The following is a 26,479-nucleotide window of genomic DNA, read 5'->3' as shown; positions in this document are numbered from 1 at the left end:
GAAGGGGTGGCTCGATACTAGAAACACTAGCAAGTGAAACCCTTGGCAGATTCTTCTCATCGCCTTTAATAAACAGGCCGATAAGATGCATTCAGAAATATGTTTCCATTTCCATTTCCTTCTGCAGGGTTTTCTGTATATAATTAATCCGTGTTTATTTTTAATTTTATTTTTGTTCTCCTTCCCTGCCTCCAAAACTAGCCAACCTTGTTTCTGTAAGCAATGATATGTTACCGGCCACTTCTAGCTTGGATGAACTATGCTACTTAGATTTGTAGTGGCGACAGGGATGAAAATCAGCTTATGACCAGCAATTTCCAATTATTCAGCCTTCAGCGCACAAGAAAGAGACATCATAACGAATTCCCATCAGATTCCCCCCCCCACACGCACACACCTTTCATTTTTATTCCTTTTATATATATTTTTTGCTTTCTCTGTGTGAAATTTGCCCCTCAGCAAAGGGGGTCAGCGCAAGGCGAGTGAACCAATTTAGTCTTATTTAGATCATCAAAAGAAGACTTAAATGGAACACAAGTCACTTTTGTGCAGGGACGGGGCGGGGGAGGTCTATCCTTTCCCTGTCATACCTGGTGTTTTATCAAATGGATATCGGAGTCCAAAGGGCGATGATGAAGTATTGACTTTTCGGTATACTGTGTAGTGTGATTGAACATCAACTGCCCTGCTTGAAAGAGGCAGGCCAATAAAGACACTGTTTATAAATCTGGTGCTGGATCGTCTGAAGGCCGCTCCTTCTGCCACCTGCAGGTCCAGATGAACTTGGAAGGCTTTAAGAGGGGAATGGACATGTTCATGGAGGAGAGGGCTATCCATGGCTATTAGTCAAAATGAATACTTGTCATGATGCATACCTATTGTCTCCAGGATCAGAGGAGCATGCCTATTATATTAGGTGCTGTGGAACACAGGCTGGACAATGCTGCTGCTGCAGTTGTCTTGTTTTTGGGCTTCCTAGAGGCACCTGGTTGGCCACTGTGTGAACAGACTGCTGGACTTGAGGGACCTTGGTCTGATCCAACATGGCTTTTCTTATGTTCGTATGAACTAGTTGCTTTTCATGTATGGGATTTTTAAAAAAATCACTGGCCTGTATTCACTGCAGTTCCAAAGACTTAAGGGCACTTAATAGCACAGTGACACCCATCTAAATCCATTGAAGTCAGTTGTCATAGAAGAGTGTAACTCTGCTTATGAATGAGTGGGTGGTAGCAGAAAAGCTCCAAGCTTTCCTGGAGGACACATTGGATCTGGCCCCATTTCAGTCCGGCTTCCAGCCTCGACATGGGATGGAGATGGCTTTGGTCATCCTCATGGACAATCTCCATGGGCAGCTGGACCGGGGCGGGTTATTAGATCTGACATCAGTGTTCAACACGGTCGACTACTATCTGTTGACTCACTGCCTCGCCAATATTGGGGTCCATGGGACAGCCCTTCAAAGGCTACACTGGCTCCAAGTTGAAGACTGGATCAGGTTTAAGGTTCTGGTATTAAACTTCAAAGCCATGCGTTGTCCCTGGCCTGAAAGATATCCGGCTGTACTCAACTAGGGTCAGAGCTTTCTTGGCTCTGGCTCCAGCCTGGGGAAACTCTCTGTCAAATAAGACTTATCACAATTCTACAGGGCCTGTAAAATGGAGTCGTTCCACCAGGCCTATAGTGAGGGCAGCCAGGGTTCCATCATTAGCTGGCCTCCCCGCACCATCTTTGTTCTATCTGTGTTGTATTCTTATTGATACGCATCCGCTTTCTACCTGTACACCACTACTGATATAGAAGTTATTTTGGAGCCATCTGGATTTAGATTGTCTGGTTTTAAATTGTTACTTACAGTATATTTTAGATTTTAATTATTTATTATATTGTTTGTTGAACATTGTGGATGTTTACTGATGTATTCGAGCCTCCCTTGATGGGAAAGGGTGAGATAAAAATCTAATAAAATAAAATAAATGCTTTTTTTTATTTTCTTAAGCCAGGGTAGCAGTTCCCACCATTTCCCCCTTCCTACTGTACCCCTGTGAATTTTTTTTTTCTTGTGGGTCGGGAGACCCCCAGTAGCAGAACTGGAGACAAAGCAGAGATCTACAGAGGGAGCAGAAATCTGCAGAAACCACTGAAAAGTGTTCTTAAGTTTTCAGAATGTTTGGTTAGATATAGGCTAATATTTTGGTTAGGCATAAGCTTGGGGGGGGGGGGGGTTGCCAGTTGCTTTCTTGGCTTCCTCAACCAGAGGGGCAGAGTGTCTGTAGCAGAGCTGTGCTTTGCATGTGGAAGTTTGCAGGTTCACTCTCCAGCATCTCCAGTTAAAAAGATCAGCTGAAGTGATATTATGGTATTGTCGAAGGCTTTCACGGTCAGAGTTCATTGGTTCTTGTAGGTTATCCGGGCTGTGTAACCGTGGTCTTGGAATTTTCTTTCCTGACGTTTCGCCAGCAACTGTGGCAGGCATCTTCAGAGTAGTAACACTGAAGGACAGTGTCTCTCAGTGTCAAGGGTGTAGGAAGAGTAATATATAGTCAGAAAGGGGTTGGGTTTGAGCTGAGTATTGTCCTGCAAAAGTATTGTCCTGTAAGTATCAAGATAATGTGCTAATGAGGGTATGGTATGTTAATATGGAACCATTGTATCCTGAAGTGATCTGTTAATGTGTGTAATCCAAAGCTAATCTGTATGGCTATTGTTGAATGTTGTCTTTGTCTGGAGGTTTTTCAGGGCAGGAAGCCAAGCCTTATTCATTCTTAAACTCTCCTCTTTTCTGTTAAAGTTGTGCTGATGTTTATGAATTTCAATGGCTTCTCTGTGCAATCTGACAAAATAGTTGGTAGAATTGTCCAGTCTTTCAGTGTCTTGGAATAAGACCCTGTGTCCTGTTTGTGTCAGTCCATGTTCAGCCACTGCTGATTTCTCAGGTTGGCCAAGTCTGCAGTATCTTTCATGTTCTTTTATCCTTGTTTGTATGCTGCGTTTTGTGGTCCCGATGTAAACTTCTCCACAGCTGCAAGGTATACGATATACGTATACCTTGCAGCTGTGGAGAAGTTTACATCGGGACCACAAAACGCAGCATACAAACAAGGATAAAAGAACATGAAAGATACTGCAGACTTGGCCAACCTGAGAAATCAGCAGTGGCTAAACATGGACTGACACAAACAGGACACAGGGTCTTATTCCAAGACACTGAAAGACTGGACAATTCTACCAACTATTTTGTCAGATTGCACAGAGAAGCCATTGAAATTCATAAACATCAGCACAACTTTAACAGAAAAGAGGAGAGTTTAAGAATGAATAAGGCTTGGCTTCCTGCCCTGAAAAACCTCCAGACAAAGACAACATTCAACAATAGCCATACAGATTAGTTTTGGATTACACACATTACAGATCACTTCAGGATACAATGGTTCCATATTAACATACCATACCCTCATTAGCACATTATCTTGATACTTACAGGACAATACGTTTGCAGGACAATACTCAGCTCAAACCCAACCCCTTTCTGACTATATATTACTCTTCCTACACCCTTGACACTGAGAGACACTGTCCTTCAGTGTTACTACTCTGAAGATGCCTGCCACAGTTGCTGGCGAAACGTCAGGAAAGAAAATTCCAAGACCACGGTTACACAGCCCGGATAACCTACAAGAACCAATGATATTATGGTGGTTGAAAGTCTGCCAAGTCTCAGCCAGTTTACGGTGACCCTGTAGGGTTGTCAAGGCAAGTGAGAACAGAGGTGGTTTGCCATTGCCCACATCTGCATAGCAACAAGCTAACCAGGGCTGACCATGCTTAGCTTCCAATATCCGATAGTAGGGCTGTCAATTCGGTTCGGCCCGAACTGAAAATCAGCCGAATTTCCCTTGATTCGGCGGTTTTTAGTTCGGGAGGAACCGAACTCAAAACTGGCGGGCAACCGGGGGGGCCGAATTCAGCGAGTTCGGGAGTTCGCGAATAAATTCGGCCAATTCGGGGCCGTCAGTAAGCAGCATAACCTTCAGTAAGCAGCATTCTCCTCCCCCGGCCAATCGGTGGCCAAGCTGGGTCTTCTTCTGGCCAATCAGTCAGGATTGAGTACTGGAGGAATCAGCTGATGTGCGGCCGGCCGGGGAAAGAGAGAGAGAGAGGGAAATCCTCATGTGTGTGTGAGGGGGTGCTTGTGCACATTCGCTCCTTTCCGTGGCTGCAGGGGGCGCATTTTTTGGGGTACCGACCCCAAACTTTCAGGGGATATTCAGACAGGTTTTCTTAAGAGACCACCCAAGTTTTGTAAACATTGGGTCAGGGGGTCCCGAGATATGGGCTCCCCCCCTTTTTTCTTTCCATGGCTGCAGAGGGCGCATTTTTGGGTGTGCCGACCCCAAACTTTCAGCGGAGCATCAGACAAGGCTTCTTAAGATACCCCCCAAGTTTTGTAAACATGGGGTCAGGGCCCCCCGAGATATGGGCTCCACCCCTTTTTCCTCTCCCCCTTTTCCATTTTCGTGGCTGCAGGGGGCGCTTTTTTGGGGGTGCAGCCCCCAAACTTTTATCATAGCTTCAGAGAATCCCTCTTAAGAGACCACCCAAGTTTTGTAAAGATGGGTTCAGTGGGGGCTGAAATATCGGCTCCCCCCCTTTCTCTTTCCGTGGCTGCAGGGGGCGCATTTTTGGGTGTGCCGACCCCAGACTTTCAGCGGAGCTTCAGTCAAGGCTTTTTAAGAGACCACCCAAGTTTTGTAAACATTGGGTCAGGGCCCCCCGAGATATGGGCTTTCCCCTTTTCCCTATTGGGTTGAATGGATCACCCTCGAGAGATGCATACATATGGATCTTATATTGGATACAAATGGAATCATATTGGATTACCCAGCCTCCCAGCCCCTCCTGCTGGAACAGAAGACAGCCACAGTAAGACCCCTTTGGGGGCTTTAATCTATGTTTTTTCTTTTCTGTGTGTGTGTGTGGGGGAAAGCAGAGTCTGTGTGTGTGTGTGGGGAGGGAGCAGTTTTTGTGGGTGGGGGGGGAAGCCAAAGGGGGCTTTTGCCGGTTCTGCCTGGGGTGTGTGTTCCCCCTCCAGTCTCTCTCTCCCTGGTTTGAGGGGGGGCTTCATTTTTATTCTTCAGGTTTTTCCTCATTCATAAGATCAGTTAGGTTATTTTGATGCTTGCTCAAAACTGGTTTTCAAATGGTGACTTAAAGAATGCATCTGCCTGGTCCCAAGTCCAATGCAAAAGGAGAAATTCCACCCCCTCCTGCTCATTATGCATAGCTAGCTGCCTCTGTCCCTTTCCATGGTATGCAAACTCCCAGGTGTCAGGTGTTGCTTTGCACTGTTGCAAAGGTGTTGCATTGTGTGCTTGTGTTGCTTTGCAGTTGTATTGTTTTGCAAAATTCTTCACACCTGCCCCGCCCTTTGCATGTTTGCAAAGGTGTTGCTTTTCAGTTGTGTTGCTTTGCAAAGTTCTTAGCACCTGCCCCGCCCTTGCTCTCATCAGCTGTTTGTCGGGGCCGGGAGCTTTGTGCCTGGGCGGCAAGCTCTGCTGAGAGATACACATTAAGGGTGGGGGGGACCCCTTTCAGGGCCCATATCTCAGCCCTCCCTGACCCAATCTTTACAAAACTTGGGGAGTCTTTCAATATACGTCCTTTGAAGCTCTGCTGAAAGTTTGGGACCTCTAAGCCCAAAAATGCCCCCCCAGAGCCGCGGAAAGGCGCGGTTGTGTTTTTAATGGCTTTATTCGGCCGAATTTTTTTTCCGAACTTTGAATTTCCGCCGAATTGAACAGATCCAAAGTGGGGGAGTTTGGACTTCGGCACGTACCGAACCCACAAGGGCCAAATTCGGCCGAATCCGAACTGTACCGAATTTTTATTTTTTTTTGACAGCCCTATCCGATAGATTGGGCTTGCCTGGGCCATCCAGGTCAGGGCAGGTGATATGACAGAACTTGACTTTTCACACTGGAGAGCTGCTGCTAGAGATAGTAGACAGTGCTGACTTGGCCAAGGACATGATTCTTTTTTCTTTTCTTCTTTTGCCAAGGACATGATTCTTGAGTTGCCACATATATTGATAACTTTGGAAGGCACCATAGAACGCACCTCCCAGATTATTCAATCCAGGCATTTGGAACAATAAACTACCTTCAGGGGGTCCAGTTCATGCTGCATCTGCTTATGTTTAATGGGTGTGATTCCAAGATCTGTGTTAGTATCATATGCATGCACAGATCACTACGTGAACAGGGGCCTGCCTCAGTTTGTTGAAGGTCAGGAACAGTTCCATGCACACATCTCAGTGTCCGTTTAAAGATTTCCCCACTGTTGCCATGATGGATTGCATTCTTCTTCGATCATCATTCTACGTGTGATTTGGAATCCCAAGTGCATTCTGAAACCCTTTAGCCTGAATTGACTGGAAATCTTCTAATCTTACCACCATTGTGTTTCTGAACTCTGGTTTGTTGTAATATTGCCCCAAGTCTTTGGGAATGGGATGTTTTGTAAGACTTCTTGGAGAGTTGTGATCCAGTGCATTCTTCTGTTGTGAGTAGTAGCCAAATACTAGCAGTCACAAATATGGCCCTCAAAAACGGTAACAGATAAACCAAGAATTGCATATAAATATTTGGTAGATGCAAAAGAGAGAGGTGGCTTTTCTCTTCCTAATTTTAAACTTTATGCGGAAGCTTCAGCTATAGTATGGTTAAAAGATTGGATAATTTTGAAAAATGCACGTTTACTGGATTTGGAAGGCTTTGACAATAGATTTGGGTGGCATGGGTATTTGTGGTATGACAAAACTAAAATACATGTGGCTTGACAACACCATATTATTAGATCATCATTGATAAAAACCTGGTTGAGATACAAACATCTGTTGGAGACAAAGACACCACTATGGATATCTTCTCAAGAAATATTAACTTTGCGACCGTTATGACCATCACAATTTATAATATATCAAGATCTTTTAAAATGGGAAGGGAATAAATGTGCCCTAAAGGATTTTGATGAGGTTAAAGACCATCTAACATGGCTTCAGTATTATCAAGTACAATCTGTATACATCCAAGATATGAAAAAGGGATTTCTTAAAGAAAAATCAATTCTACAACAGACACTTTTGGATAATACTGACCATCTAATTTCTAGGATGTACAAGCTTTTATTGTTGCTATATACAGAACAAGAAAGAATCAAGACAACAATGATTACCTGGGCACAAACAATTGGTCATTCTATTTCCTTGAAAAGTTGGAAAAGACTTTGGTCAAGAGACATGAAAAAGATTCTTTCCCAATCGATAAGGGAAAATATCTACAAAATGATTTACAGATGGTAACTGACACCGAAAAAATTGTCTGCAATGTACAGTACAATGTCACCAAACTGCTGGAAATGTCAGGATAAAGTTGGCTCTTTTCATCATGTTTGGTGGCTTTGTGATAAAGCTAAAAACTTTTGGGATATGATATACAATGAGCTAAGGTTAATTCTACAACAAAATATCTCTAAAACTTCAATGATGTTGTTAAGTATTATACCGGACTATATTATAACACAACGGACCTTTTTACTCTATGCCACCACAGCTGCAAGAATGGTCTATGCAGCTAAATGGAAAATGACTGAAATACCAGACAAAACTGATTGGATTCATAAAATGTTTGAACTAGCAGAAATGGCAAAATTGACTGAGTTAGTAAATCAAAAAGATAATGATGAATTTGTTAAGGAGTGGGAGGCGTGGATTGTTTATTGCAAAAATGAACTTAATGTGCAAAATGTTAAAGGTTATAACTTAGACTAAGTTAATTTTCTTGTTTCTACTTTTTTTTCTTTTTAATAACTAGAAGGTTTTATAAAAAATTTTTTTTATAAAGAATTAGAAAATAATTGCTAAGAGGATTACGAAGATAAGTCAGAGATAGAAGAAGGAAGGGGGGAAGTTAAAGTAGGGGAAGATAATTGTTATATATATGTTAGTTTTAATTGAGAATTAGAAAAGATTGAAAGGCAATGTTAATTGATTGTATCGAATATATGAAAAAACAATAAAAAAAACTAAAAAACACACACACGGTAACAGATAATGCCTCGTACCTAGAACCAACCAAAATATCTCCAGAATACCTCTAGAACTCTTCCCCAGGCTGTTGTTTGCATATACAAAAAAAAAAAAAAAGTCAAAAAGGAAAGGAGTAGACAAAAGTATTTTCAGTACGTGATACAGAAGCGTCTACTGTGCCGTTTATAAAAATGGAATACAGGATTTGTTCCAGATTTACTTGGATTGCTTCCAACTGGGTGCAAAACGACTCACTCTCCAGTGGGCAAGAGATGCAGGTATCCTTTACTATGCTGGTGGATGGATAAAGTATCCTCCTACGGATACATTTCCTGTAGCCTGTCTTTTATGTGCCTGTTTGGGTTTGGGTCGTTGTCGTTCGCAGATGTAGATTCACAAAGCAACGCCAATTCTCTGTTTGCTGTATGTGGTACTGCACACTTTCCTTACCATAAATCTGGCAGTTCAGGGCTGCTTAATAAAAGAGTCCAAAAAAGAGACGAGTTTCTCTCCCCTCCCCCTCCCCAGCTCCAGTATTCTGCAAATAATAACAAATAGAGACATTTTGAAAGCAGTTTTGGAAAACAGGTGTGCACATTGTTGCGGCTTAGGGGCAGGAGCCAGTTCTTAATGACTGCTCGACTTCAGTGCTGCCTACTATTTGCGGCATAAAAAAGTTATCCTCCAAGCTGCATTATAATAAATGCCATTGTGATAGTCTGAATTTCCAGCTGAGTAGACTTCCCCTGCTCACCTTATTTGCATTAAGAAAAAGAACACGCATAGGAGAGAAGTAGACACTCCCGTTCGTCTTTCGCCTTTACTGGCTTTTAGATCGAGGCTAAGTCGAGTATCTTAAGAGAGCCCCGTGACGCAGAGTGGTAAGCGACAGTACTGCAGTCAAAGGCTGTGCTCACTACCTGAGATCGATCCCGACAGAAGTCGGTTTCAGCTTGCCGGCTCAAGGTTGACTCAGCCTTCCATCTTTCCCAGGTCGGTACAATGAGTACCCAGCTTGCTGGGGGTAAAGTGTAGTCAGTTGGGGAAGGCAATGGCAAACCACCCTGTAAACATGGTCTGCCTAGTAAACGTCGGGATGTGATATCACCCCATCGGTCAGGAATGACCCGGTGCTTGCACAGGGGACTACCTTTAAGACAAGTACGTGTGCATACTTTCAGTGTCCCTTAGCTTTGTAAGGTATAAAAAATGTTGTGTTGAATTTGGTTAAAAGTCTATCTAGTCCAGCCTGGTCATCAAGAATGCCAGATCGACCTGTGAAATTGGCAGGATGGGGGTGGCTATCTCCTGTGGATTGGAAGACTCCTACCTAGTTCTCATATGTTGGGTTTGCAGAACTGTTTCAAAGCTGGGGTATTACGGCAACCTTTGTGGCGAGCGCAGCGACAATACTGAACAGGTTCATAAAACGGGAGGAATTCTGTGCCATAGATTCCACTCCTTGGATAGGGTAGACTGGTTAGTGCTTTGGATATAGTTAAGCTGCTGTGGAGTGTACTCAGCTAAATTCAGGATGGCTTTCTGGGTAAGGACTGACTAGTTACTGTGTTCTCTTCCACCAGTGTTGCCAAAACAGAGTTAGTAAAAGCCAGTAGGGGAAGCATTAATCAGGGAAGATTAACAAGAGACGACATCCTACATATTCTGCAGCTGCTAGTTCCAGTGGAGTAGTGTCAGTGGGCAGCTAGTCTTGACATCACCAAGTCTCTGGCTCATCTCTCTCTGATGTTTTAATGTGTTTTTAATCAAATTGTTTTTTCTGTTGTTGTTACCTGCCTTGTTCCCGAGATGCTCAGGAGAAAGGAGAGCATATCAATCTTTCAAAGGAGCCTTGGAATAAGGGTCATCCACGACAATGGCTGATCCAGAGATATTGACGTAGAGACTGGAATCCAGTGATCAGTCAGTGGAAGCTGTTGACAGTCTCTGATTTCCCCCACTTTCCTATCTCTTCCCCCTCTCCCCCCCCCCCCACCATCTCTTCTGGTCCCCGGGATGGTGATTCCGAGGGTTGTGGGACCCACATGAAATAATAGCCCTCTGGGTTAGTGAAAGAGAAAGAGAGGAAGATAAATTGGTTGTGTTCCCTTCCCTTTTCTTACTGCAACCCACTTCCCTGCACAAATATTACTTGATGAGGGTCCCAAGTCAGCTTTCCCAAGGTTGGGAGGGATTGCTGGGGGAAGAAGGAAGTAGGAAATATATCACTGTATCCAACCTGCCTTATAGGTAAGGTGCAAGAACAGGTAACCACGTAGTCCGAACATACTTTTGTAGGGGATCTTGCTTTGGGGGCTGTTTAAGATTGCAGTCGTCAAGGTAAACCTTACTTGTTTTATTTAGCCTTTAAAAAATAATATTGGTGAAGTGTGTAGTAATGGATATGAAAACAATTAATAACATCCGTTGACAGGATCAAGAGACTGGGTAATTTATCACTACAGACTTTAATGAAGCTTGTAATTTTGTAATAAATATACAGTATTTTTAAGGAGTACAGGCGTTAAGAACATGAAGATTTATCTGTCTTCAGTTGTAGAACTAGGCAGAAAAAAATGGAAGGCTCTGGAAACTTCTCATGCTTAAAGGATGGCTGCACATCTGGGGGATGGAATGCAAATGGAACTGCTGGGATGGGGGGCATTAATTTAAAGGCAAGACTCATACAGGTTGCTGCTATGCCGGCATTTCACATAATAGATGATGCGGCTGAATTCTAGTGGTGGGTGGGAGGTTGATCTGTGTTTTATAGAGATGCTTCAATTTCACACTTCAGTTTCACGTCTCCATTTATTTGCTTGCTATTTGTGGGAGTGTTATCTTTGAAACCAGAGGCTGCTTTAAGATTTGGCAGCTCTTTTTCTGTTTGAATGGGGGTGGGGACACCCACTTTATTTCATAAGGACTGGTAAACACATGAAGGTATCTTTTACTGAATCAGACCATCAGTCCATCAAGGTCAGTATTGTCTACTCAGGCTGGCAGCAACTCTCCAGCGTCTCAGGCAGAGGGCTTCCACATCACCTCCTACCTGATCCTTTTAATTGGCACTGCCGTGGATTGAACTTGGGACCTTCTGCATGCCACATAGATGCTCTGTCATGAAGCCACAGCCCTACCAGGGGAACTCAGCCACTCAATTATGGCTGCCAGCTTTACCCTGGTCCCACACCTGGGCCTTTGGCTGTGTGCTGGATGCAGAATTTATCAGGGACGCTTTCTTCTGCCATATATGCCAGTGCAGGAAGGGACTCCATCTGTTAATTTTTTTGGGCATCAGGCTTCTGTTAGAGAAAAAAGAGTGTAAAAAAGATGCAGGCCCAGGACAGTTAGGGGTTGTATTTAATGAAGCGGGGGTGGGTGGTAGTGGTGCTATGACAGAGGTGTTGGTGACAGCAAAAAGAATGGGATCGGTTAACTACAGTAAGGTGACAGTAGCCAGAAGTAGCATAGAAGGGCAAATTTAGATTGGGCGGCAATTCAAGAATATCACTAAAGAGAGGCTGGACAACTCTGCAGAGGTCTGTATTATTATTTATTTCCTGCTTTTCTGCAAGGATCTCAGGACGCAGCGCACCCCCCCTTCCCACACACACACACACACACCCATTTCATCTTCACAACAGCCATGTCAGGTAACTTTAAGCTGAGATATATAGTCAATGGCTCACGATCACCCAGTCAGTGCCAAAACAAGCAGGCGCTGGAACCCAGATCTACACAGTTTTTGTCCAACTCTGTAACGATAATGCCATCCTGCCTGTCTGCATATGAAGCAAGAATACCTGGCAGTCAGAAACCTAGAGACTGAGAGGTCAAGGATATACTCATTGAGTTGAGCAGAGACTTTGACTGACCAACAGGGAAGTCATATACGCTTCTGGGAGCCCATGGAAGTATCAGCAGGAGATCGTGCACCACCTCCTTGTTTTCTGAGGCCAAATGGGTCAGCCCAGCCAGATCCAACAAATGGTCAAGGATCACTTAAACATGGTAACATTGGTGAAGGAAAGATGAGGATCTGATCAGTGCCCAGTGGAAAACTACTAAGGATCCCATGCCCCTTGCTTTGAACTTTCTTTAAGGATCTGAACCAAATAAATAAATAAACGGAATATCTGAGAATAGGCAACAGTAACGGCTTTAAATCCAGGTCAGGCTCATTCTGGGGTACAGGCCCTATGTGCCTTAGGTGTTGATCCATCACAGGGGCTTATTTACACAGCCTTGACTAGTGTTGTCAGTTGACCAGAGAAACCTGACCAAGCCTGTTCCTGTGCCTTTAACAACAGTTTGATGTGTCAATATCAAAATCTGGCGGAGCTTTTCACAGCATGGAGGCAAGCAGTATTGCTTGTTTATGTCTGCGGCGGTAGATAACAGAGGCAGGTCCAGGTTTAAAAAAAAACAACGGACTAATGGTCCTCTCAACTGAAGGGGGTTATATTATCTCGGCGGTGGCAACTCCATCTATGTGAACGTGGAATCCTAGAGTTTTTCAGCAAAGTAATTCGATATGTAGGTGTTTTCTGTGAATGTTCTTGGTGACCTCGGACTGTGGCTGTTTTCTGGAAGGTATGTATAAAAACATCTGGGGGTTGCAATCATTTGTGGGGGTGTTGCAAAAGGATAATCATAAAAGATTTCTAAACCTTGATCGTTTCTTTGTTTGGCTTATTACATAAAAATTCTATTAGAACAGCTAAGTAACAACTGTTGTGTGATGTGGCATTTCTTTTCTATAGAGGAAAATATATCTGTTACTATTCTTGATATCGCCTCCAAACCCCGTCGGGGTGAATGGAATATTAGAACAATTCACAGGTAGGTAAAATTAGCATCCTGCATCAGAGCCGTAATCGCCGTTCTCACCCAACCATATTGTTTCGTGATCAGGAATCCAGCAGTTAAATATACACAGCGGTGGGCTGAAAACAAGCTGCTCGTTTCTGCTGCAGGCGTTTCCAGTGGACCAGAGCAATCATAGTTCCTAAAGCAGGCCCAATTTTTTATTGATTCACAATAAGCTTTCATTATGGGATGGAGGGCCGTTGCAGATTCAAGGTGCAGGCTCCTCCATTTGTATTCACAGCACTAAAACACAAGGAGATGTATTGTAAAATTTAATACCAAAGGTATTTTCCCTTGGCAGAATTGCTCTCTGTGTAGATTCAGTTCATTTACTTTGACTGTAGTCTTAGGCTGTGTTACGAGACTTTTGAATAGGATGCCATGCTCCGAGTGGGAGGGGAAGGGAAGGTTTGAGTGTCCCTTAACTGGTAGAGAAAGTCGGCATATAAAAACCAACTCCTTCTTTTTCTTTTTCTTCTTTTTCTTTTTCTTCTTCTTCTTCTTCTCCTCCTCCTCCTTCTCCTTCTCCTTCTCCTTCTCCTCCTCCTCCTCCTCACCTCCACTGAAGTGAAGCCGAGCTACGTAAGGGTGTGTTTTGCAGGATGCTAACAACACCTGGCAGTTTATATGGCTATTTCAGCGGGCCAGTAAGGTAGAGTATGTTGTAGCTGAGGAGAAGGGAAGGTGGCTTGTCTAAAAACACGTAGTGAGTTTGTGGCAGAGGTAAGTTTTGAACCTGCAACCTCTTAGATCACAGCTCATTTTCATCGCCGCTGTGCTACATCAGCTTTCTTTGTGGACCTCCGCTCTCCGTGCACGTGTGTGTGTGTGTGTACAATGCTGTCAAGTAACAGCCGACTTATTGCGATGGGGCTTTCAAGGCAAGTGGGAATCAGGTGTGGTTTGCCATTGCCTTCCTTTGCAGAGTCTTCCTTGGTGGGATTCCTTCCAAGTACCGATCCAGCTTAGCTTCCAAGATCTGATGAGATCGGTCTATACAATGCTTCTTTCCATCCCCTCCCCATGCATAAACAACTCTATACGAAAAGCAAAGCCCCCTGCTAGCAATATAACACGCAAGGAGAGAAACACCATCAAGACCCTCAATGCAGATCCAGAAATCATTATTCTACCAGCTGACAAAGGCAATGCCACAGTGATCATGAAAATAGAAGAATACAAAAAGAAGATTGAGGAACTTCTGGACCCTGCCACATAAAAAAACTAAAATGAAATCCAACTTGCAAAATTACCAGGAAAACTAGCATACTGATTAAGAATTCCACTCTTCATCTGGACACACACAGAAAACTATGCAAGACAGAAGCACAACCACCACGATTATATGGACTACCTAAAATTCATAAGGATTCCGTCCTACTCCGACCCATCGTGAGCACCATTGGTTCCCCAACTTATGAATTAGCTAGATATTTGACCACCCTCCTACAAGACCACATTGGAAAAACCACTTCTTACATCAAAGATTCAACTCATTTCATCAACAAAAATCAGTCCGTTGAGACTCAATCCACAGGATATATTAGTCAGTTTTGATGTTGTATCCCTCTTTACCAAGGTTCCAGTAAAAGACACAATCTCATTGATTAACCAGATTTTTCCAGAAGATATAACATTCTAGGATGGAGACACTTTTGAAAAAACATAACCTACAAACAGTGTTTAAACCCACCAAGAAAATACAACAGATGCTACGATCAGCAAAAGACAAAAGAGACCCCCTCACCTCTGCAGGAGTATATCGTATACCTTGCAGCTGTGGAGAAGTTTACATCGGGACAACAAAACGCAGCATACAAACAAGGATAAAAAAACATGAAAGATACTGCAGACTTGGCTAACCTGAGAAATCAGCAGTGGCTGAACATGGATTGACACAAACAGGACACAGGGTCTTATTCCAAGACACTGAAAGACTGGACAATTCTACCAACTATTTTGTCAGATTGCACAGAGAAGCCATTGAAATTCATAAACATCAGCACAACTTTAACAGAAAAGAAGAGAGTTTAAGAACGAATAAGGCTTGGCTTCCTGTCCTGAAAACCTCCAGACTAACAAAGACTACAGTCAACAATAGTCATGCAGATTAGCTTTGGATTTCACACATTAACAGATCACTTCAGGATACAATGGTTCCATATTAACATACCACACCCTCATTAGCACATTATCTTGATACTTACAGGACAATGATTAGCACATTACCTTTGATACTTTTTGCAAGACAATGATTCAGCTCAACCCAACCCCTTTCTGATTATATATTACTCTTCCTACACACTTGACACTGAGAGACACTGTCCTTCAGTGTTACTCCTCTGAAGATGCCTGCCACAGCTGCTGGCGAAACGTCAGGAAAGAAAATACCAAGACCACGGTCACACAGCCCGGATAACCTACAAGAACCAATGAACTATATTTTTTTATCATCAATGTGTTGTTTTTATGTGATCTTTGCTTTTGTCAAAATAATGAAGTGATGTTGGGGAGGGGAACTCACTGGGCATTGCAGTGAGACAGAGATTAGATTGAGACAATTGCATGCAGACTCCAATTTGTTCATGACAAGAATGAATTGCTCTATCCATGGGTTTGTGCACCACCTTTCCTCCCCTCCCCCCACCTGCAGAGCTGAGGGTATATTTTCATATTTTGAAATGGAAGCTTGTTGAGATGTCCAATTTTGGAGCTCTTTAATTAACTGAAGAAGAAGAAGAGTTGATTTTTATACCCATGCCTCTTCTGCTACAGGAACCCTGAAGAATGGCAGCGGACAAACTCCAGGTGTTGGCCAATGTGCAGTCTATACATCAAAAACTTGGAATGTACAGATCATGAGTTGGATCCAACCTGCTTTTTCACTCCTTCCTGCCTAATTCTCTGTTTACTACAGTCCCACCTGAATTTTGTCCATGCAGGTCCCGTTATTCCCATCGTAGCATTTTTTGGGGGTGGTCATCCCTTTTACACTAGCTGAAAAGCTGTCTGGATCCTACCCCTTGTGATCTGTGCCTGTGGACATTGCAGTCTCGATGCATAATTGACCATGCAAACGGAGCATTAAGAAGTGGCATAGGTAGGTAGCAGATGGAGATCTCCTGCTATTACAGCTGATCTCCAGCCGATAGAGAACGGTTCACCTGGAGAAAATGGCCGCTTTGGCAATTGGACTCTATGGCATTGAAGTCCCTCCCCAAACCACGCCCTCCTCAGGCTCCATCCCAAAAACCTCCCGCCGGTGGCAAAGAGGGACCTGGCAACCCTAGAGCAGATGTCCTCAGATGCAAATGGATTTTTGCATGATGGAGAGGTGCATGGTTGCTTTTTCCCTCCAGTGACCACAATGGTGGCAATGCATCATTATTGTTAAATATCCTCCTAGGGGGAATGTGGAGGATTTGCCAGTACTGATGAGTTCTGTGTGCTGGTGTTAACACATGTGGAAAAGCAAACTAGCACATTCAACGACAATGCCCTTCTTACTTATTCATTTACTTGCCTGCTTTATTTACAGTCTACCTTTCTTTCTGAGACTCAAGGTGGATCATACTATATAAAACAATGTAATCAGACTAGGATTGCCAACTTCCAGGTATTAGCTGGCGATCTCCTGCTATTACAACTGATCTCCAGCCGATAGAGATCGATTCACCTGGAGAAAATGGCTGCTTTGGCAATTGGACTCTATGGCATTGAAGTCCCTCCCCTCCCCAAACCCCACCCTCCTCAGGCTCCGCCTCAAAAACCTCCCGCCAGTGGTGAAGATGGACCTGGCAACCCTAGACATAGGGGATGGAGCAAGCCAGTGTGGACCCTCCCCCCCCTAAAATAATAATATTGGCCTGGGGCTTTTGTACTATCGAGGATTACTCGGCCCCACACGTCTAGTAAATTTTCTTTTTATTGTGTTGAAAAGCAGGAAGAGTTTTCTGCGGCTGGCAATGCCGGGTCCCCTCCTTTTAATTTTACAGTGTAATGCTTAATGACTAAATTAGTGACAAAACCGATACACTTTTAACAAGCATCTGACTTATCTTACTAATTTGTTTTTAGTTTGTAGCTGTGAAGCAAACACTCTAATGAATTTCACACTAAGTCTTATCGGCCAATAGACGGGACTGGGAATTGATTGAGAGGCCTTAATTGCAAAGTGAAGTGTTGTGGAGAATGCAACGTTATATTGCTCTGCAGTGCATCCCGTGGCTGTAAATATTGACATGACGCTTTATTCTTCCTGCTTGGCCTCTCAAAGCCCCCCCTTTTCTCCTTTTATATGTATAGCTGTATAAACAAACTGCAGAAGGAGACTGTCTCTTGGAGTGACGTACAGAATGGCAGAAGCCACTTTGATAGGTGTGAACCAAAGAGATCCATTTTAATGTCATTTTCTGAATATGGGCTTATTTCATATCCATACAAAGCCTGTTAGACGCCGTGCTTTCTTAGTGGGGCGATCCCGGGAGTATAGTTAAATAGTGTGTGTACGTCGGGTATAATTAAATTTCCTGGTGTGGGGTGCTCTTTCTTAATGTGATCTGGGACTTCAGGCAGGAGACGACATTCAAAACAAAACAAAACGGAGGAATTGGTTGTTTGTGCCTTTGCTAGAAACCAGATCTTTAAATAAAATGGAAACGGCGCGAGTGGGGAAGGGAATCAACTTGGTAAACGCTAAACCATCAGGCCTGGTTACTGCAGAATAAGATTTGTCTGGTTTACTTCATTTTCCAGAGCTTGGGCAAATAACTGTGGAATTAAATTACTTTGTGTCGCTTTCCCCTTGGGGAGGGCGAGGAACCTGTTTGTAAAGTGTTTTGCGAAGTCTCTGTATTGATTAGTACCGGAGGTCTAACCTTTACATAGTTATGCTTACTTTTCCTTGCTTGCTTATTTACGTCTTTCATGTTTGTTTTCTGTGCGAGTCCTTTTTTGCTGCCTGGATGCGCTTTTGGCACCTTCACTAAAGGTGGGGAGGGGAGGGGAAGAATACCCATTTGTTGCCAAGTGAAAAGTCATCAGTATGCTGGCTCTGAATGCGACTGACTTGGCCCGAAGTGTCTGTGGCACAAAAGGGTAATGATCACAGTCATAATTGACAGCACTTATCAAGGAGCATACAAGGCTTTCATTGTCGGGATGGTTAGCGACTCCGAGTAATCTAATTAAATGCTCGTAGCGCCCATTAACAGTGCCAAAATAGATGTTTTATCACAGCGCACGGAGCAATGTCTGGCTTTGGCTGTTGTCGCCTGAAAAGTGATTTATTTTTAAATTCACGTTAATAATTTGTATGCTTAGATGAAGCAGACATATAAAACTGGGAATTTGGGGGGGGGGTAGTTGTTGCATTTAAATTTCCTCGTTATCTGCCTTTTGGGAAACATGAATTATAGAGGGCTAGGAGCCCCGTGGCGCAGAGTGGTAAGCTGCAGTACTGCAGTCCAAGCTCTGCTCACAACCTGAGTTCGATCCCAACGGAAGTTGGTTTCAGGTAGCCGGCTCAAGGATGACTCAGCCTTCCATCCTTCTGAGGTCGGTGAAATGAGGACCCAGCTTGCTGGGGGTAATGGGAAAATGACTGGGGAAGGCATTGGAAAAATGGAAAACCACCCTGTAAACGAAGTCTGCCTAGGAAATGTCAGGATGTGACGTCACCCCATGGGTCAGGAATGACCTGGTGCTTGCACAGGGGACCTTTACCTTTACCTTTTAGGAGTCGGAAGGGGGTGCATTGGAATGGACGGCCTATCTTCCAGGGGAAGGGTTTAATGTCTAAAATACTCTACATTCACTGTAAGTACTTAGAAATCAGATATTTTTAGTACATGTCCTGTACAAACTGTGCAGAAAGTAAAATATGATTTCTTTATCCTTGCGCTTAAAAAAAAAGATGTCTTTGTGTTATAACAATTCAACACATCCATCTTATAGTCTTACCTCTTGTATGCATGGAACTTCAAGCACTGAATACTACCTGTAGAAAAGAGCAGGAGTCTAGTAGCATGTTAAAGACTAACAAAATTTCTGGCAGGGTATGAGCTTTTGTGAGTCACAGCCCACTTCTTCAGATACAGCTAGCTGCCAGAAATTTTGTTAATCTTTAAGGTGTACTAGACTCTTGCTCTTTTCTACTGCTACAGACAGACTAACGCAGCTACCCATCATGAATATTACTTGACAATAAAAAAAACCCAACAGTCAGCATAGAAAGGAGGGGCAGGTTACCTCTGTTCAAAGTGCTCCAGGAATCAGGGCCTGCCTTTCTGCCTTCATATCCTACATATCGTCTTCTGCTGCTCTTGCTTCCCAAGTCTCAATGGAGTCCACTCTTGTAATGTACAGTTAATTTTGTATATTTTGGGAGATTGCGAATTGTGATAATGTAGGTTCACCTCTTTGCAGCTGTAGGTTGAAAAATGTGCTGTTAACATTTGTTTCTGTAGAACATCATAGGTAAGAAAGTTTAAAGATCTGTAATAATCTGCTTAAAGATCTGTAATAAAAACAAATCAATCTCTTGGTGTAGTTTCCACGTCTCCCCTCATTTGGTTATCCCTTGATCCCTTTACAGACAATACCTCCGTGCCTACCAGGAGCCCAGCAACTAGGGTTACCAACCTATAGATACTAGCTGGAGATATCCTGCTATTACAGATCTCCAGCCGATAGAGATCAGTTCACCTGGAGAAAATGGCCGCTTTGGATATTGGACTCTATGGCATTGAAGTCCCTCCTCTCCCCAAAACCTGCCCTCCTCAAGCTCCGCCCCAAAAACCTCCCGCTGGTGGCAAAGAGGGACCTGGCAACCCTACCAGCAACTACATGCTTCAGAAGTACACACTAGCCATGATGCTCCTGATGCTTCCCGCCCAGTTGTTTTTCCATTAAAAATTGTGCTGTTTTAGGGGGCAGTTCTTAACCCTTTCCCTAGCATCTGTTTTGCCACTCAGAATCGCACACCACTAAAATTGCCTTTCCCACATTATGCTGCGAGTATCATCTACTTTCTCCCTTAGTTTTTTTAATAGCCAAGGGAGATATAAGAATGTCAGTCCCAACCGGAAAACCGAAGGCTAGGGGGAGAAGTGTGGTAATGGAAGTTAAACACTGTGATTTCATAATGAAAAGAATGCATTTTAAATTTAAACTCATGCAGTACCTTAAAGGCAATTCTTTATTTAAAGAAATCCTAGTCCTGTGTTTGTTACATTATAGCATTTCAGTGCATATATAGAGTTCCTTGAAAGCCCTTTAAATTGTTAGAAGAGGATTGCACATTAACCTGTTCATATGACATGTGCAGCAGATTCCTGGGACTCTTTTTTTTAAAAGGGGGGTGGGAAAGGCTTTGGGAGACTTGATGGGCCTTGGTCTGTTCCAGCATGTTCTTATGTTTTGTCAATTTAGCTGTAGTTTAATAAGTAATTTTATAATGCAACATTGTGAACTGGTTTCCTCTCCCCTTTTTTTCTTACAGAGGCTGCAGAAATTGTACTGAAGGCTCAAATCTTAGCTGGAGGAAGAGGAAAGGGTGTTTTCAGCAGCGGGCTCAAAGGAGGTGTGCATCTCACTAAGGAGTAAGTCTTCAGATATCACAACCATAGGAGAGTGGCCATGCAGAAAGTCAACAACATTTTAAAATGTCTGTGTATTGATGTGCTTGGGAGGGAAGGCAGCACGGTATAGCCTGATCTCATCAGATCTTAGAAGCTAAACAAGGTTTATACTTGGCTGGGAGACCACCAAGGACGACTCCTCAGAGGAAGGCCAGGACAAACCACCTCTGTTTCTCACTTGCCTTACAAGCCCCTTGCTGGGGTCGCTATACTGGTTACTGCTTAATAGCACATGCATAGGTACGAACTGATGTGTTTTTTCCGTCTTTTTCTTTAGCCCTAGTGTGATAGGACAACTTGCTCAACAGATGATTGGATACAATCTCACAACAAAGCAAACCCCGAAGGATGGTGTTAAAGTTAAGAAGGTAAAATAGTTTTTCTTCTTAAAGCTACTGGCCAGACCATTATGTACTACTGTTCAATAAATCTGCATTTATAGAAGTTGATTTTCTTTCTTCAGGATTCCTATTGTATATTGTTCATCTGATAACAGAAAAATGATTTTTTATTGTCCCTGCCCTTAGCTGTATCTTAGAAATTATTGGTCATAGGCCATTGGAAGAATCCTCTGGATCAGACCAAAAGTCCACCAGTTCCAGCATCCTATTTCTTACAGTGGCCAATCAGATATCTTTGGGAAAACCACAAGCAGGCAGCGATGGCAACAATCTCCTGTTGCTGTTGTTCTGCAAAAAGCTGACATACAGAGGTGCATTCCCTGTGACCTGGAGGGATCATTTAGCAAACATGGCTGATATGCTGGCTGTTGATAGATCTGGAAGAAAAAAGAGGGGAATGAAACCTAACCTAAAAACAGAAGCTGGGTACCCAAGGTTGGGTAGAAAGAATATATATCTATCTATATCTATATCTATATATATCTATAATATATATAAATACTGAAAATATAATTTATTCAAAGTGCTATGTAAAGGTTACAATATTTAAAAACATTAAAATAGCACAATGGCATTTCCTAGGGTTGATATCTGTAACCACATACCAAACTAGTTTCGGCCTATTGGGCCTTCATCAGTGGTTAATTAAAACTCATGTTAAGCCTGCACACATTTACAGAAATAAATCTGGTTGAGGAAGTCCATCAGTGAATTTCATTAGTTAATTATGCATTACATAAAGCAGTGTGTCCTATTGCCCATGCAGCATGTACGGCTCCACCAGCACCATTGGGTGCCTACACATTTTAGTCTTAGAAGAAGAGGAGTTGGTTTTTATACCCTGTTTTTCTCTACCATAAGGAGTCTCAAAGCGGCTTGCAATCACTCCCCCCCCCCATAACAAACACCTTGTGAGTTCTGAGAGAACTGTGGCTAGCCCAAGGTCTCCCAGCAGGCTTTGTGTGGAGGAGTGGGGAATCAAACCCGGTTCTCCAGATTACAGTCCGCCGCTCTTAACCACGACAGCACACTGGCTCTCAGCCAGAGACTGGGAGAAGGTTCTCTCCATCTCGTTTTGTTCTTAGGGTGAGCAGAACTGTATGCAGTATTCCAAAGGTTGTTGTGCCATTGGTTTATACAAGCGTATTTTTTAATACAGCTGTCTTCTTTTCAATCCAATTTTCTCAAAATGCCTAAAATTTAACTTGCCGTTTTCAGGGCTTGATCAATGTTTTCATTGAGTTATTCACCATGACTCCCATTCCTGAAAGTCTTTCCAGGTTTGAAATCTCCCAGTGCTTTCAGTCTCTTGATGAGATCCTTAGCTCAGTAGTATAGCTATAGTACATGTGTTCAGGAAGTCCATTGTGTCTTTACTTAAATGATTTCAGTTAGCAGAGCTGAGAAAGATAACTGCCTGGAGTGCCATTGCTGGTGAAAGTGGGACAGCACTGAAATTGTTGGTCCATGGGTCTGACTCATTGAACGTTATCTTCAATTTGGGACTCCAGTACAGGATGCTTTCAGTTGTCTGGCCTTTTCTTACCAGTGTGTAGCAGCTGGGAATATGTGAACAGACTAAAGAAGCATTGATGAGTGCATGTGTCAGTGCGATGAGATTGAACCTTTTTAGAGAGGCTTTGCATATAAAGTCAGCAGCAGTGCATAATATAAAATAAAATTCTGTGACCACCTAACTAAATTATGCCCAACATACAATGCAGATAAGAAGACAGTATTCTTCCGGACATTATATCAGCTGCGGCAGCCAATTCGATGAATGATATGCATAGAAAATCTTATTGATTTTAGTGGGTCTTCTGTGCATGTAATAATTGTGCTCAGGGTTTCTGTCAGAATGTTTTAAGCATATGAATGCTGTCCCCCTCTTTTCTAAATTGTCTAAAATCTCTCCAGATATTATTTAAATTGCCTTCAGCGCATTGAGAGAGAAAAGTTGCTCGCTTATGCCTGAAATATTGCACATCCATTTGGAGACTGGATAAGCTTGAAAATAAGGCTTCTGCTTTTCTTTGAAAATCAATAGGAAATGAAAGGACTGCATGTTCAAAGTAAATTATTCCGGGGAGTGAACATCGAGGTGCCCTTTAGATGTTCTGCAGGCCACATGGAAGCCACTTATCCATGAGCTGCTCCTGCACAACTGGGAGAATGTTTAAATGACCCAAATTTATTTATTTTATTTATATTTGGATTTTTATCTTGCCGAAGCTGGGCTCAGGGAGGCTAACATCAATGATATATAATAAGAATATAATAAAACAATCAACTGAGTACAGTAATTAATGTAAAAACCAGTGGTTTCAGATTAAATGCATTTCTTTTTTTTTTTCTTTTTTTCAATTAGGGACTAAATTGGGTGGAAAATGACTGAGTGAGAGATGTAGGACCAAGTTAGTGAAATTTGCAGGCGACGTCAAGGCCAGTGGCAAGTTCTTTGTGAACTTGCTAAGCCTTTTGTTTGGGCAATAAAGGTGAAAACATCTCAAGGTGTTGGTGGATCATGAGATGACTATGAGCCACCAGTGTAATGCAGCTGCAAAGAGGCCAAATACAATCCTTGGAATATGTTAGTTGAGGAATTGATAATACTGATGGGAAGGTTTTGCTGTCCTAACAATGTCACATCTGGGCAAGTGTGGTCAAAGGAGAATGAATTCCAACTAGAATAGATGTAAATAACTGCTTCAAATGAAAGTTTATCTCAGCAGCACAGCATAAAAGAACCTAATATACGAGAGAAGATCTAATAATACTCTACAAATAGGATAACCCCTGGCATTATTGCTCTGGGTTTCCAGACCTTTGGGAGGGGACGGCTCAGTGAATGGAATCAAGGCAACTCTTTTGTCCCATTATCAGAAGAAAGAGAATATAATCCTCTTTCTGTTAGTAGTGTAATAGTCTAAGCTGCCAAATGATTTTAAACTCGTTCAGATTCCTCCATGACGAACAGCTCTTCTTTCCAGCATTCTCCTGAAGACCTCTGAGTTCTCAGCTTGTTTCTCTTCTGCTTCCCATAATTTTTCACTCCTCTGAGTTACCCAAGGATACCTGATTAAAGCACACAATGGTTACTCAATTCAAACGCACATGGATGTGCTAAAAATATGAGACACAGTCCTGTGCTAATCCCACATAGTAAATTTGGAGTTCTCAAAGAATAATGTTGGCTATTATGAATTTACTATGCAGAGAGAAGTACTGGAAAGGAGAAGAAAATGTAGGGGATACCTACTATATTCCACATACATACAGTTTCACAAAGGTGCCTCACCCCTCATCCCATATCCCCAAAGAATCCTGAGAATTTTGGCTTTGCATAATAGAAATCTCAAATAGAAGATTATCAGCAACCCCATGAAACTACAATCCCCAGGATTCAGGGTAGAAGGGAATTGGACATCATGGTTAAGTCCATAGTAGAGATGTCCTTATCAACAAATGAGTGTTAGAAAATAGACCCCCTTTTCCCTGCGGCAATACATAAAATATTGGTGCAAGATGAATCTGTCTTAAATAAACAGGAGCTCCCCCTGGCTCCTTCTGAAACTGGCAGCTGTTTTATGGGTTTACATAAAATTCTCTTATGGCCTCATTTGAAGGACTTGCTTATCTGCAAAGACAGTTTCTGCTTATCAGAACTCGCTGCTGCTCCTTTTCTCCAAACAGTAAAATAATTAACCTTATTAATATTTGAATTAAGGTCCTTACACTTTACTTTAATGGTAGATATTTAGGTGATCTAACAGGAGTCTTCATTATAGTAGGGTTTTGCCAATTCTTTCATGTAAGAAAAATTCATAGCCCATCTTGAAAGCTTTGGGGCAATTAGCAAAAATAAAAATATTAATATAATATAAAATTAATACCCTTCTTTATCCTATCCGATGGATTTGTGGTAGATGAAGATAGCCAGCCCAAACAGATGGGATTAAAACGCTTCCAAACAATTCTCAGACTTTTCTGAGTTTTCAAGTTCAGCCTGTGTGGGTCAGGCACTGAAAACACCTTTGCATTTTTGCAGGGGAGGGGCTGTGGCTCAATAGTGGAGCATCTGCTCGACATGCAGAAGGTTCCCGGTTCAGTCCCTGGCCTTTCCACTTAAAAGGGTCAGGCAGTAGTTGATATGAAAGTTGGAGTACCATCAGCGTGCTGATGACAGCCCATTCTGTTCTGTTTCATCTCAGTCAGATAGGACAGTGGGTAAGCCTAGAAGATTAATAATGGGCTGAATAAATCTCATTAAACTATAATACAGTTTGCGCAAGTTGCAGAGATTATTTGCCTCCTGATGGGGCAGCTCTACAACTGGGGGGAGGGGTGCTTTTAGATCCTGCCTTATCTTTGGATGCCCAAATAGCTTTTGTGGCTTAAAGCACCTTGTTCAACTTTGGTTGATGTGCCAGCTCAAGGCTCCAACCAGTGCAGGGCTTAGCGAGTTGTGACCACGACAAAGTATATAAAAGGGTAGGGATTTACTTGCCCTGGCCTAGATAGCCCAAACCATCCTGATCTCAGAATTTAAGCAGGGTCACCCCAGCAAGTGTTTGGATGGGAGACCTCCAAGGAATACCAGGGTCTTGATAAGAACATAAGAAAGGCCATGCTGGATCAGACCAAGGTCCATCAAGTCCAGCAGTCTGTCCACACAGTGGCCAACCAGGCATCTCTAGGAAGCCCACAAACAAGACAACTGCAGCAGCACCATCCTGCCTGTGTTCCACAGCACCTAATATAATAGACATACTCCTCTGATCCTGAAGAGAATAGGTATGCATCATGACTAGTATCCATTTTTACTAGTATCCATGAATAGCCCTAACCTCCATAAAAATGTCCACTCCCCTTTTAAAGCCCTCCAAGCTGGCAGCCATCACCACTTCCTGGGGCAGGGAGTTCCACAATGGATGCAGGTAATGTGATGTGGAGGGAGGTAATGGCAAACCACCTCTGAACGTCTTTTGCCTTGAAAACTCCACCAGGCATCACCATGTCAGATGTGATTTGATGGCAAAAGAAATGGGGATTTACCTATAGTGGAGGGGCAAACTTTTCCAGTTTTGTGTAGGCAGATCCTCCCCATCCATGGTGCCACCTCTGTTTGGCTGGGGAAGGTGAGCTTCATCTGGATATATTGCTACTAATATATTGATGAAGGCTAGCTATGGCTCTGTGCCATTGGTACTCTTACATATTTTGGTCGCATCAGAACTTCTGTGCTTTCACTGATGCTTCTCAGAAACTTCACCTGGTCCCAAATGCTGTGTGTGGAACTGATGTTGGATGTGCCACAGTAATTGATTCACCTCAGGGTCACAAGAGCTGCAGGTTCCCACTGTTTCCAGACCCAATTTTGAAATTAAAGCTCCACACTGTTTGGACCCAAGATGTTTGAACATCCTTCTCCTTCGTTTTTGAACCTCCCTGTTAATTGGATTGACCCAGGCACCATTTCC

The 26,479-nt window shown here is 42.9% G+C and overlaps 1 protein-coding gene across 1 annotated transcript in view; it reads left to right on the top strand.

Annotated features, from left to right (window-relative positions):
• SUCLG2 (succinate-CoA ligase GDP-forming subunit beta) overlaps positions 1-26,479 on the top strand; it is a 184,222-nt gene that overhangs the window by 56,263 nt on the left and 101,480 nt on the right. Inside the window, exons 2-3 of the mRNA XM_056854899.1 lie at positions 20,460-20,559; positions 20,876-20,966. Of these exons, the coding sequence (XP_056710877.1) occupies positions 20,460-20,559; positions 20,876-20,966 (191 nt within the window). The remainder of the gene's footprint in view (positions 1-20,459; positions 20,560-20,875; positions 20,967-26,479) is intronic.

Source organism: Euleptes europaea, chromosome 1 (genome assembly GCF_029931775.1).
Source record: "Euleptes europaea isolate rEulEur1 chromosome 1, rEulEur1.hap1, whole genome shotgun sequence".
NCBI lineage: Eukaryota > Metazoa > Chordata > Lepidosauria > Squamata > Sphaerodactylidae > Euleptes > Euleptes europaea.
The sequence above is the reverse complement of the archived record's forward strand: the minus strand, read 5'-3'. Positions and strand labels throughout refer to the sequence as shown.